Consider the following 14,870-nt stretch of genomic DNA (forward strand, 5'->3'; position numbering starts at 1 on the left):
TAATTAACTTGAAGCCGAAGATAATTAAACGTGGATTTTACAGGCGTCTGTTATGAATATGTATTACAGAGGTAACACATTGTCACGATATTGTACATATGTAGTTAAAATGCAACACGGCGTATTCCGTATCGCCCGAGGTACCAGCCCGACCGCGGGTCGGATCGCCTGAAGGCCGGAACGAGATCCAACCCTCGGGAGGGCTGGGACCGAGGGTGATGCGGAATACACCGTGTTGTATTTTATTTATGTGATAACTATCTGAGAAAACACACATTTCATAGCGAAAGGTGCCAAAATATTTAAAAAAAAATTGTAATACATCAATTGACTTGACTTGAAGCCGGTATTTTCGAATTTTCAAAAGTTGCGCACCCGGCGCACGCGAAATGTGTTCAAATTATTCTATGACAAACATTTGGAAACCCATGTGATAACAGTTAGAACTCCTTGTGATACGAGTTATCACACGGGCCAGAACACCTGTATCTAACGTTATCACTAACCAAGGCTGTATGACATAAATACACGTATCCATGCCGGGCCGAAGGAATTTCACGGTAAATTGTTAACGTTAGATCTTGGGCTGATATGGCCGAGGAATGCCCCAGTTTAGCCCATAGGCCTGTAACACATTCGAAACCTTCCCCCGAACACCAGCCGGGAGCAACCTAACCAGGCCACACCTACCTTTACATATGAATCAAAACGAAATTGAGTGAAATTTGAGTGAAATTTCACCCCCGATCGAACCCCGAAAACTGTTGACTTGCAGCCGAACACCAATCACCAACCAACCATGGCAGAACCTCCCGACCAACCCTCGAATGTTTTAAACCGGAGAGCAGCCAAACTCACCAGGGGCTTTCTCACCGCGGCCTCGCGTTTGGCGTTAAAGCTTTATCAGTCCAAGCGGGTAGTAAATTCATACATGATTAGAGAGAATTCTTCGTCTTTGTAGTACCCCACGATGAAATACTCTCATAGGGGGTAGTTAAATGGGCTGGCATTTAGGAGAGATCTTAAGCCAAGCGTTGATTTACCGGACAAGATACCGAACCCTTTGAGTGCAACATAAACTAAATCGCCGTTATGTCTTTATAATACCTTCTAATGTATATCCGTTTACATCTTCACCACATTTCACCTTGTGAAGTGGACTTAGAGCTCTGAACCCAAATCAATAACCCCCAAGCATGTTCAATAAGTCTGACTTTGCCGCAGATTGGTTTGCATTATTAACGGCTCAATCGCAGGCCATAGACTATTTTCGAAAAGTCATTGGCCTCTTAGCTAGCGTAGTGGGCAAAGTTAAATCAATTGTTTATCAGGGCGACTGGACCTAAGGCCACAGCAAGTAAATTTTATGGATGACATCCTCCGCAGACTCCAAATCTAATGCGAGCGGGCGAAAAAAAAAAACAAAACGGGCCTAAACAAAACAAGGTTCCTGCATTTTAAAATTTTGGCTCAATCATTGTACAAATGGTTTTGATTCAGTGGGAACATAACATATACACAGTCAGCATCACATATCACTGCATCAAAGTAAGAAACAAATATTAAATCAGAGCCTTTAGCATTTCTTATCTCCTCGATCTTTTCATAATTATCTGCCATCCACCTTCCGGCATGGCAACAGACATCTTTGCCCATTTTCGGCATGGTGACCACCTTTCAAACTGGTCGGATGTGGTCTGGGGCTGGTAAACCGCACATACTAGTATATCGGGTAATTTTATGATTTGCTAGTTGTAAAGGCGTCTTGTAGTATGAGCCGGTGTATGAAGAAGTAGCCTGTGTTACACAATCATGCTTTCGGCCGGATTGATGTGCAACTGTTACTAATTACAGGGACTGCCGCTGCGCTAATGCCGACTGGTTGCTTGGCCAGTCGCGCTGTCCTGATACACCGCGAATGTTGGGCAATATGCGAGTGTTCCCTGTAGACAGTCCCGGGAGTCATTTTTTTCGCACATTCGCACATTCCAGGAGCCAAACCAAAATACGTTCATGAACCGAGTCCAAAAACCGAAACGTGAAAATCGGATGATCGGACCTGATGTACATTTCTCTTTCTGTAGATTGTACACACAATACACACATCTTTAGATAATCTGGCCATGGCAGTAACCCTGAATCATACTAGATTAGCGTAAATGCATGTTTATGCGTTCAAAACAAGAAAAGAAATTGTTTCCCGGTATTAATCTCTTGAAACACGGCGCTGAATATTGACGCAAAAATATTTCGGGCATCGCGCGCCCTTCCCCGTTGTTTAGACTGTATGCAAATCCCGCGTCACGTGTCGGCATTTCGCATCTCTGATTGGTTGTTGCGTCTTACGATGACTGAGCCGACGCGCGTTTAAACAATTTTTCTTTGTTCGATTTATCACACTTCACAGAGAATTGTCGCCAATGGCTACTTCTTTTTGTTGCAATATATAATACTTCACGGAGAATTGTCACCTATGGCTTCTTGTTTCTATTTCTATTTATCGTTTTTGCTAGTTATTTACTGGATTGTTTTTGTTAAGTTGTGAAGAAAGCCTCGGATAGACTTCCACCAGCACACTCTTCTTAACATGTGTATTTTGCTCAGTTTTTTTTTTTTCATCATTTACGTGCGGAATAAAGAATAAAATAGAAACGATTTGACAAGAATTCCTTGAATTGTATGGTCAGACATTCAGACGAAATGCGAAATGGTAAAATAAAAGGATAGTTACTGTAGTACATAGATGTGTCCAAGAGGATTTCACTGTGTCGTCTTCGTGACATGTATATTTTAATCAAGAGACTCGTTGTATATTATGTATATAAACACTGTACATTTGGAACCGCATATGTCCCTATGATGTAACAATGCCTAGTTTGTATGCCACAATTGCACTACGTTCGGAAATGCATTGTTAACAATAACAACTAGCTTACGTGCACTGTGAACCAAGTAACAGTGCACTGTGAACTATGTAACACCTTCAACACACTATGCACCAAGTAACATCTAGCGTCAGTGCACAGTAAACCAGTCAGAATTGCCCTGATGAAGATGACAGACGGTCATCGAAACGACGGCTCGTGAAAAATAAATGGTTGTGATAAAAAAAAAAACTTTTCTATTTATATTTTACTCAGTTTTTTTTACTTACGTGCGAAATAAAGAATAAAATAAAAATGAATTGACAAGAATTCCCTGAATTTTATGGTCAGACCTTCAGACAAAATGCGAAATGGTAAAATACTACAGTAGTACTTCAGACGAAATGCGAAATGGTAAAATACTACAGTAATACATAGATGTGTCCAAGAGGATTTCACTGTGCAGAAAACCTCACCATTAGACCAGAAGCATAATCATTATCGTCGTCTGGACTGCTTGCCCCAGACGATAGATAAATTACTCTCGGGTTCCGAATGGTTATTGCGACAATTCAACGGTCATTACAACAAACCCATCGGGCACTAGACGTTACATCTGATGAAGTCTCTTGCGGCTGAGGCTAATGACACAATGTTACAATGATTGTCTAGCACTATTAGGCTATGTTGAGTTGATTATATGGATGACATCCACGCGCGCATGAATTTTCGTCCGTTTCCAAAAAAAGTTACGGTGTCTTATCAGTAGGCATAGACATTATGCATTTGCTTTGCAAATGTCGCCTTTCTAGTTTATATTATCAGTTTCTTGTCGTACTAACGCCACTAATTTTAAACACAGATTGTTTATTTTCATTTCGTATGTTTAAGCTACTAGATCATGTGTTTTAGTTATTCTGTATCATAATTTGAATTTTTGTTAATGTAATTACTATTATATACTGTTTGGTTTCGGTGACGCCCGTGAAAAACCACTAAGCTTTCAGGTCTCCCCCGACATATCGTCTATTTTTTTGTAATATTTATGGCTTCACCACACCACGAAGTGGTGTGGTGAAACCATATTGCTTTTTCTGATGTTTCTCCTCCTTCTTCTTCTTCTTCTTCTCCTCCTGCCATATCTTTAAATGGATTCAGCTTCTTCATTTTGGGGCCTAAGGATCTGAAATTTGGTATGGAGGTACAGTGGGCAAATACCCTTAGGCGTTTTTTAAATTTTTGTGATACAGGCTTTTAGAATGGTTTTATTTGAGTTTTTTGGCTGTATTATAGCAAATGTATTACTGTGTCAGTGGGCAGTGTTAACCACATTTGGCATGAGTCATCACAATGGAATGCAGGGCATCAACCAATAGGCATGCAGCTTTCCTCTCTTCTTCTTGCTGATTGGCTGTTAGGATTTAACTTGATTAACACCTGCACAGACCATTTCCACCTGCACAGAGCATTTCTTGCTGATTGGCTGTTGGGATTTAACTTGATTAACACCTGCACAGACCATTTCCATACTGACAGTATGTCTGTTTTCAAGTGTTTTGGTAGGTATTTCAAGCTTTCCTGCTCCAGCATTGGAATGCGGGGCATGAACGTTTTTTTTTTTGAAAATCAACAGTTTGCATTATGCAATTAAAAATCCTAACCAATAATGTAGGGAATAGCTAGCCAACTGTTGTAGTCTTAGTTGTATGTTACTTCATATTATAGTTATATCAATGTAAAGCATTGTTTTCCCTTGTGTTTCTCATTCTTTCCCTGCCATGTCGTAAAATGTGGTGAAGCCATCGCTGTATTTGCTCCAAAGCAAATATTGGCCTTTCTAGTTGATTATGTATTTCGTTGTAAATGTGCAAATAAACAAAAAATCAATCAATCAATCAATAAATCAATCAATCAAATGGTTCATTGTTCAATCGACTTTGCAGCACTACTTGCATGTAGGTTGAATTGTGCCCATTGTTACATCATATACATCATCTCATCAGATGTATCAGATTGAAAAAGTTGCAAAAATATTTAGAAACAATATAAAATCCACTGCATTAAAATAATCGGTATTAGCTTTAAAACGAGACATTTAAAATCCGTGATACAATAAAATCCGTAAAATTCTTTGTACAACATTTATTAAATCAAAAATCAAATCACTCACAAATCGTAAGTCATTTCACGTGCACAGACGTCAAAGGCTAAACGTCGCCACTCTGCAATAACCACGGGGCATCCACGCATAGAAACACCGGGGACAACAATCAGAACTGGAGACGACATTCAATTCACAGGAGTAACTAATCCATTGCATGTTGACATGGCATCGACGCATTGAGTACGATTAAAGCTCATGCACATCACTTCTGATAGAAGACGAGGGATGTTGGATGGCGTAAACAAGTAGATAATAACTTAATAAGTCACAGCCTCCTAGTGACTTATTAAGGCCATGTTGATCTGATTATATGGATGGCATCCGCACGCGCATGGTTTTTTGTCTAATTCCAAAGTTTTTGACCATACTGTAAATCGTACAAAGCAGCTGCAAATGAGCAAATATACGCCGTAGATTGCACAAAATATTGGAAAATGATACTAATGTCCTAGAGTGCCAACATCAATTCCAAACGAAACTGTGGTGAAATGAAATTAAAGAGTCTATTATTCGCCATACCATACTCTGTATATATTTAGTAATTCAAACCTTCGAATGCATGACCACGTAGATTTTGGAATGAAGGCATTTTTGCCAAACGTTTTTTTCGCACGCTAGCATCAGTTTTGGAGTTCCCAGAGGATGTCATCCATATAATCAAATCAACATGGCCTAAACTGGGACATACGCCAAGATTTCCTACTTTATCAAGGGAACGTTTTGAAACCAGCTATCGGTGAATGCCTCAAGGTAAGATCCGTAATGCCTGTTTTAGGCCCGATTTAGACTAGAAACGGTATACCGTTTCGAAACGGTACGAAACGTTTCGCCACAGAAAATGGTTCGTCTTTAGACACAGAGTCGGTAGCGTTTCGGGCCGCCCGTGGCGCAGGATGCTTCTGACCCACAGTGACCTATGATGACCTCCCCAAACCGCTTCTACGGTTTGCCTCATTGGCCTTATGATACTTGTGTTTCAGGGCCTTGAACTTCGCCCGAACCTGCTTTGGGGTGCGTAAATACCCCTCAGCCGCCAGCCCGTCCACAAGCATCTGTATGCCCTCCCTATTACGCGAGGTCTCCAAGCGGGATTGTATAGTTTGATCGGCCCACAAGCTGATCAAGCAGCGGGTCTATTCTTGGGTCCAGACCCTCCCCTGGCCTTCTGCCATCCCCCCAGACATAAAGGATGACGAAAATTCGAGAAATACATGATATAAAATGGCGAAAATGGACACAATCGAATATGGCGCGAATCTACCAGAAAATGGACGCGCGCGGGCTTATTAGCATGTGATTAGCATATGACATGTGACCTGGTTTACCGTTTCAAGAAACCCTTTGACTTTAGACCTAGCAAAAAGCGTTTCGGGCCCCCCGCTGAAGGGTTCTGAAACGGTCGAAAACCACGATGGAGGTGGTTTTCGGAAACGGTCCGCGAAAACCCATAACAAACCGTTTTTTCCTCTTTAGACCGGGAACGGTTAACCGTTCCGAAACGTTTCCCTGGCCAAAACCCCTTAAGCGTTTCTAGTCTAAATCGGGCCTATAAGTTTGAGGCGTTCACAGGGGATACGATCAGCATGGGTTGGTAGATGGAGGTACGGGAGAAGAGATGAATACGTACTGCCTGTCATGGGCGTATGAGCATTGATAGATAACTAAACGGACGAACTAGAGAACGCGTTAATGAACGAACTAGAGAACGCGTTAATGAACTATTGGAAAGCGGACGGCGTATTATGGGTGGATAAGTGGATATGGGTGGATGGATGGATGGATGGATGGATGGATGGATGGATGGATGGAAGGATGGGTGGAAAGATGGATGGATGGATGGATGGATGGATGGGTGGGTGGGTGTATGGATGGATGGATGGATGGATGGGTGGATGGATGGATGGATGGATGGACGGAAGGAAGGAAGGTTGGAAGGAAGGAAGGATGGAATGAATGATGGATGGATGGATGGAAGGAAGGATGGATGGAATGTTAACGAAAATGAAAAAAAGGCTGGTATCAGGTTACTTAGTCGGGGAATATGTTTTCCTACTTTTCTTTCAGTAAGTCAAAAGTGTTCGGGGGTCAGATTTGACTCAAACTTAACTCAGATTCGTTTTGATTCGTAAAGAAAGGCGTATATGTGCCTTAAATATGGTTACTAGTCGGCTGCTGGTGTTCGGGAACAACTGAAGGCGAAGGACGTGAATGTGTGACGGGGGCTTTAGAGGCAAGTCATCAACGGCACGACGTAAATCACGACTGTAGCGATGTCTGTCTCAAAGAGCAACAGCAGGGATTGACTGCTAATGTCTACACGGCTGCGGGATGTAGCAAGGTGGGCCGTCAAGACAACGTTAACGTTACCAAGTACTTGTGCCGCAATTTTGTGCGTTTTGTGTTGAGGCGGTACAGGCATACCTCAAGTCCCACAGAAATGCCAGAGAACCTCAAATGTAGCCTGGTTACCAAACCTATTATAGCTCCCGAGTCCTACATCCTCTCCGCAAATAGCTGATGTAGGACTCGGAGCTATAATAGGTTTGGTAACCAGGCTACCTCAAATGGCCCAGTCTCCAAGTACGCCGAAAGACAGCTCGACTTGCCATGCTGTACAGAATTCAGAACAGCATTGTCTGTACAGATGGGCTCCATCCTTCCCCATTGCATGAGAGACCAACAAATTGTACAACTCTGGGGCAGGACTCAATATCGTGCAGCGTGGTTCCTGCCACGAACATGATCGCAAGCTCTCTGATGTACTTGTATGCGTACGAAAATCAGCTCTCAAGTACTTGTACGCTTACGGAAATCAGCACTCAAGTGCTTGTACGTAAAAAAAAAAACTTCCATAGTCTTGTGTCAAGACAACGTTACCAAGTACTAGTACTTGTACCGAACTTAGCTCTTATGTATACTTGTACGCGTACCAAGATCAGCTCTCAAGTACTTGCACAGGAAGAGCTAACAATGTCTTGAACGAAAGCACACTGCCTTTAAAACTAATCGTAAAATCCAATGCAATTTCAGGGCGGAAGAACCAAAAATAGATGAGGAAGTACTTTAGTATTGAAATTTACTGCTATTTCTAAGAACATTTGAGTCATCATTTCTTGTGTAAAGTGTATAAAATATCCCAAAAACAAGCTACATGAGGCCTCTCTACTGGGGTACATCTCATAAACAGCTTAGAACCAGCCTATGATACAAAGCAAGCAACCGTGTTCCGTCAGCGAAATCTTATGTTTGCCTCACAGATTTTTTTAACGGAATGGTTCAATGCAAGGTCTATACGACCACTTCTCGACGTTAAACTAGAAATATGAGAGAAACATGGCTATGTCAAGAGATGGCGGTGAACGTTTGATTTGAAAGCTTGTAGATTGTAGGTTGGTGGGAAACACTTGTCAGGGAGGGAATTCAAAATCTTCGGAGGCCATACGGGGAAAGATATCAGTATGCTATTGATTCTGCATTAAGATAATGACCAGAACACTGAAAATCCAGTTTTGCCGAACTGAAATGACATTGGATGCCTTTGAAGCACACAATTTTTGATATGATTAAATATACATATTTTGAGTGACAGTGAAGGTATGGTTGCACGAGACGATACATGAACAGTGCTTTACCTTGCATCATAGAACTTCTGAACTACAATGAGGCACTATATTGCCCTCATAATCATTTGTATCGCTTTGATAGCAATTAGCCATTAGAACTTAAATCGATACTATTTCATATAGTTTTTTTAGCATTTTATATCTTAGACCTGATGCTAGCCTTTTTTGAAATTATTGTTGTAATTATTTTAATACATCGCACACTGTATATCCCTGCATTTATCCCCCGGGGGAATGAACATGCAATTAAGATTCACAATAAAGATTATTCACATTCACACATATATATATGAAGGTTATAAATACCTAGAATGAAGGTGTAGAAGCGGCACATGAAGTCTCCGAATATCCAGTTGGCGGTCTGGTCTGCCACCAGTTGGATCCACATGCAGAACAGGGCTATGAGCAGGTCTGCCACGGCCAGGTTCATGATGTAGAAGTTGGTGGGCGTCCACATGGTCTTGGTGATGAGGACGACGCCGATGACCGTAGCGTTGCCGATCAGGGCGATCAGAAACACCAGGGCGGTGACGAGGATCTTCACGGCGGTTTCAGCGGTGGTGGGGTACTCGAACCCGGGGAAGGTGTAGTACAGCCGGTTGGTGTGGTTCCCATAGCCGGAGGAGTTGAAGAAAGATGCTGGACCGGAGCTTGAGGAGCCCCAGCCCGTGGGATCGGGTAGGGTCGCGTTCGGGAAGAAATCGATCATCTTGGCGGTGGCGCTCGGGCAGTCTCCTTCTTCAGCCCGGCAAAACATGTGCCATCGCCCGGTGCGATGTGCGCGACCGGTCTGGCGTCGATCGGCGCTCTCGATATCTTCCTCCCGCGCTCGATCAATAAACTGTCCGGGTATTTACGACAGGGGCACCGAGTGGTGACAGGAGGGCAATCCTGCGAGGCAAACCACAGACAAATATTAACCAAAAGCGACGGATGGTCTATGGAAGACTTATATCTTATTACCAACTATACTCTAGATCAATAAAATGTTAAATCCTTATTCCCCTTTGCTCCACACTTGACCGTAAGGGTCAGCTAGTTAGTTGGACCCGTCTCCCTTACTGTTAAACTTTAGCATTACCATCTATATCAGACTATACACTCAAGCTGGTGCGTTACGCCGAAGGGCGGTTATGCCTAGTCTCCATCAGACTTCTTTTGCAGGCTGAATAAATCGTAGAAATCGACCTTAAAGGGGTATGAATTGGCGAGAGAAGGTAGCCGGCCATCGACGATAAAAAAAAAGCAGGCCAATTTGATCGTCGATGGCCGGCTACCTTCTCTCGCCAATTAATACCCCTTTCGGGCCGATTTCTACGATTTATTCAGCCTGCAAAAGAAGTCTGGTGGAGACAAGGTTATACAGGCTTGCCGGCTATACAGATACAGACACACTTACATGTACTGTATGTAGCAGCGGTAAAAAGATACGGTGGTACACCTCGCGAGATCAGTAGAAGCGCTACTCTCCACCGCCGCGGCTCGCAGTGTAGTGATCACCGATAGTCCCGCTTGGAGTTCTTAACCCGCTTGCTGTGACGCCCACGTGCGCGTTGCTATAGCGATTTTTGGGCCGTTCAATCTGCTTCAGTCGGCTCCGTAAGGCCGGTTTTGTCGCTGGAGTTAGGGGCGTGCTGTTGATGCAAAGGATGCCGGTCTGGAACGTGATCTGATAGCTATTGGACAGCAATTGTACGTGGCTTCTACTGATACATAGGGCCATGTTGATTTGATTACATGGATGACATGATGCGAGCGTGCGAATAGAAATAATTGACTTCATTATGGAATGTACGTGGTCATAAAGGTTGAAAACATGACTAAACACACATGGTATGGAGAATCTGTATCTGTTTATTTATTTATTTATTTATTTATGACGATTTACCACATTTGTGGAAGGTTTGACATAACAAGTGACTATCACCTTTTCAAAGATGTCAAACCTGAGACCAGACTGTAATGTTTGAACCACTCACACCGGGAAGGTCCCCTACTCTTTTCGATAAGTGCGGTGGGTTCTTTAACGTGCGTGGGGTGTGGCTCTCCCAAACACGGGACCTCCATTTAACGTCCTATCCGAGGGACGTCCCTAGCCGAAGCTAGGTACTCATTTCCACCTGAGTGAAGTGAGGAAAGTCGTGTAAAGTACCTTTCCCAAGGGTACAACGTCGCGGCGCATGTTCGGACTTGTTCGGGTACGACCCGGAATCGAACCCGGGTCTCCCCGTTTCATAGTCCAGTGATGTACCACTACACCACACGACGCCACTAATTTGTGTATTCTGTATTTGTATAGCCGGTATAACCGCCTTTCGGCGTAACACACCAGCTTCGCAGGCACGCGGCGCGGCGGCAGCTGGCTATATTACACCGATCGACTTGTTACTACTAACCCTTGAACTTCTAGCTCTAGACATTGTTTAAAGCTATCTATTGACAGTGCCCCTACTGTACTTGGTGACAGTGAGTTCCACTCTGCGATAGTTCTAGGAAAGAATGAATTCTTGAACACCTCAATCCTTGGTTGATAACTCTGGTACTTGAATGCGTGGCTATTTCTTGTTCTCTTCTGGGCTGGTATTAGGTACTTAGTAGTTGGGACATCCACCAGTTTATTAGTCATTTTGTACATCATGCATAGTCTAGACATCTTTCTTCTGTCTTCAAGTGAGGTCCACTGTAGGTTTCTTTTCATTTCCGTGACACTAGCACCTCTTACATAGTTGTTCATACAGAATCTTGCAGCTTGATTCTGTACCCTTTCCAATTTGTCTTTGTCTTTCTTTGTATATAGATCCCATACTGTCGCAGCGTATTCTAGGTTCGGTCTTACAAGTGACGTGTATGCAAGTGATTTTACTCTCGTTGGACATGCCCACAGAATAATAGACTCTTCCATTTTAAACATTTTTTTTTTTGGAAATGATGCATTTTAGGACATTAGTATGATTTTTCAATATTTTTTTGTTCTTTTGCAATTCAAGGGTCATTTTTATTTTCAGCTACTTTGTACGATTTACAGTATGGTCGAAAACTATATTTTTAACGTGTCACTTACGAAAGGTAGTGGATGCCAAAATCATGCTGAGTTGCTTGAGTAACTGTTTTTTTGGTGTATTTTTTCTACGGAAGAAAACTCATGCGCGCACGGATGTCATCCATATAATCAAATCAACATAGCCTAAATAATATTTCCTAAGGACACACCGACTTAATTTTATGGATGACATCCTCTGAAGACCCCAAACTAGTGCGCGCGGGCGAAAAAAAAATTCCGGCCAAAAATAAAAATGCTATTAACCACAGGAATACCAAGCTGGTACTGTATTGTGAATTTGCGGAAGTACTTAGCGACGTATACGACAAGCCGGCACATGCTGGCTTTTTGCGGAATTTATGAATCGGCACTGTACATACATGTATGTACTGTGTTCTTGAGTCGTGGAGCTTCGGTAGCCTGTGTGTCCGGCTCCTTATTGTCACTAACTACCATGGACTACCCAGGCCTACAGCCAGGCCAGAGCCTCGATCGGTGGACGTGATTTTTTTAGAACAGGCGAAAATCAATGCGCGCGTGGATGTCATCCATAAAATTAAGACAGCGTGGCCTAAGGCTGAACCATGTACCACAAAAAACTGTGTGTGGGCATATATGGAATTGAAAAGAGCTTTCACAGTCATTGGAAGGATTTGTAATGTCTAGACATTCTGTGATACAGTATCCTTATGTATACCTTGCAGGGTTTGTCATATGTCATTATGTGCTTAAATTTGCTTTTCAAGTTCATAGAGGTAAATCCTAGTATAGAAGCTGATAGTCTGGTGTATAGTGAACTACGTATATGAATCACCATTAGGCCGCACCGATTTAATTTCTTGGTTAACGGATTTTTGTAGAAAAATAATGGAGCGGGCGGGCGAAAAAAACAGGCATAGACATCCTGTTATGGCCCAAAATGGTACGATACGAGCCATGAAGTCAACACACCAGGCTGGTTCAAAATTTAAACAATGAATTTTGAACTTTTAATGACACCACTGCATTGAAAGATGGAATAACTGTAACAACTAGGAAGAAGAGGACTGTTTTCAGCTGTTCAGGGTAAAATATGAGCATTTTGCAGTTTGATTATGATTTTTTGTCAAATCAGAATCCGTTAACCAAGAAATCAAATTGGTGTGGCCTTATAAACTCACGTAAAATCACCCTATATAAAAACACGTTATGTAGGGTGATTGTGTATAGTGTATCATCGCGTCTGCAACAGCGAGGGTTAAAATGCAACCATATTTCTTGCTGAAAACAGTCGCTATCGTTTAGCCCAAATAAAAGCAAATTGAGATAAGGCCACAGCAAGTAATTTTTATGGATGACATCAGCGCGCGCATTAATTTTTGCCTGATTTTGGAAAAAACAAACAAGAAATTTTGTTGCCCTCTGACAGTGGAAACATGCCGAAAATTGGCAAAAGATGTCTGTTGCCATGCCGGAAGGTGGATGGCAGATAACTATGAATAGAGGAGACAATTACAAGAAAAGACACTGATTTAATGTTTTGTTTCTTACTTTCTTACCGGATTCTTCTAATATATATATCTGTATCAGTATAGCCGGTATAACCGCCTATCGGCGTAACACACCAGCTTCGCAGGCACGCGGCGCGGCGGCAGCTGGCTATATTACACCGATCGACTTGTTACACCTAACCCTTGAACGTCTAGCTCTAGACATTGTTTAAAGCTATCTATTGACAATGCCCCTACTGTACTTTTTGACAGCGAGTTCCACTCTGCAATAGTTCTAGGAAAGAATGAATTCTTGAACACCTCAATCCTTGGTTGATAACTCTGGTACTTGAAGGCATGACTATTTCTTGTTCTCTTCTGGGCTGGTATTAGGTACTTAGTAGTTGGGACGTCCACCAGTTTATTAGTCATTTTGTACATCGTGCATAGTCTGGACATCTTTCTTCTGTCTTCCAGTGAGGCAGACTGTAGGTTTCTTTTCATTTCCGTGACACTAGAACCTCTTTCATAGTTGTTCATACAGAATCTTGCAGCTTGATTCTGATTAATCAACATGGCCTAATCTACCACAGGGTGATGAACATAACGTCAAAAGAATGTTGCCTCAAGTAAAAAAAAATGGAATCGCCTTATATATTTGTTACGCATGGGATAAATAGCATAAGTAAAGTAATCCTAAAATATTTCCTTTGGATGTAAGAACTGGATTTATTGGATTTGTAAGGTCTTATTAATGAATGGTATCATTGATAACTGGCTTAACGTAATTGAATTGGGTGGTATAGCAACCTCAACGCAATTAGCCACTGTATGGACTACGTTGCTAGACAGTTTTTTTTTCACTAATTAGATTGAACTTGGACGTATGACAACTTATTAACGTGACTGGAATAACATATTAGTATAAAATTTATTTTGGGCTTTAGGCCACAGCAAGTAATTTTTATGGATGACATCATCGTGAGCATTAATTTTCGCCTGATTTTGAAAAAAAAAATTGTTTCCTTCTGACAGTGGTTAACATGCCGAAAATGGGCAAAGATGTCTGTTGCCATGCCGGAAGGTAGATGGCAGATAACTATGAAGACAGGAGAAAAGAAAAGGCTCTGATTTAATGTTTTGTTTTTTTTACTTTGATGCAGTGATATGTGATGGTGGCTGTGCATATGTGATGTTTCCACTGAAACAAAACTGTACAATGATTGAGTCAAAATTTTAAATTGCAGGAACCTCGTTTTTTTTTCGTCCCGCCTTGCTTGCTTCGCCCGCTCGCATTAGATTTGGAGTCTGCGGAGGCTGTCATCCATAAAATTTACATGCTGTGGCCTTATTGTGGATTTAATTCTGTGAACCGTCTACCATGTCTTTGCAGCCAAGGACTGAATTTTGAGGAGGAATTTTGGCTTTAATACAATCGGTGGGAATGAATTGTAAGGGTTTTCAGCCGCTGCCATTCGGCGCTAACTCAACAAGACTGGCAATGAAAACATACATTGCCATGGCGACGGTGGTTGCTGTTAGGGTTATTGTTTGCATGGCACTGCCATGATTTCATTATTTTGAGGAAGATTTGGTACCTGGTTAGTTTAGACAGATACAGTGCACTCCTCCCCTGAGTGTATAGTGGACGAGCCCCGGGGTCACAGAAAGTAGAGCCACCCGGGCCAGAGAGGTCTTCCCAAGGATTTC

The 14,870-nt window shown here is 42.2% G+C and overlaps 1 protein-coding gene across 1 annotated transcript in view; it reads right to left on the bottom strand.

The window, feature by feature from the left end:
• LOC109485392 (neuropeptide FF receptor 2-like) overlaps positions 1 to 9,503 on the bottom strand; it is a 35,807-nt gene extending 26,304 nt beyond the window's left edge. Inside the window, exon 1 of the mRNA XM_019788954.1 lies at positions 8,958 to 9,503. Within this exon, the coding sequence (XP_019644513.1) occupies positions 8,958 to 9,408 (451 nt within the window). The 5' untranslated portion in view covers positions 9,409 to 9,503. The remainder of the gene's footprint in view (positions 1 to 8,957) is intronic.
• Between the last annotated feature and the right edge of the window lie 5,367 nt (positions 9,504 to 14,870).

This window comes from Branchiostoma belcheri, unplaced genomic scaffold (assembly GCF_001625305.1).
Source record: "Branchiostoma belcheri isolate BF01 breed outbred unplaced genomic scaffold, Haploidv18h27 scaffold75, whole genome shotgun sequence".
NCBI classification, from domain to species: Eukaryota; Metazoa; Chordata; class Leptocardii; order Amphioxiformes; family Branchiostomatidae; genus Branchiostoma; species Branchiostoma belcheri.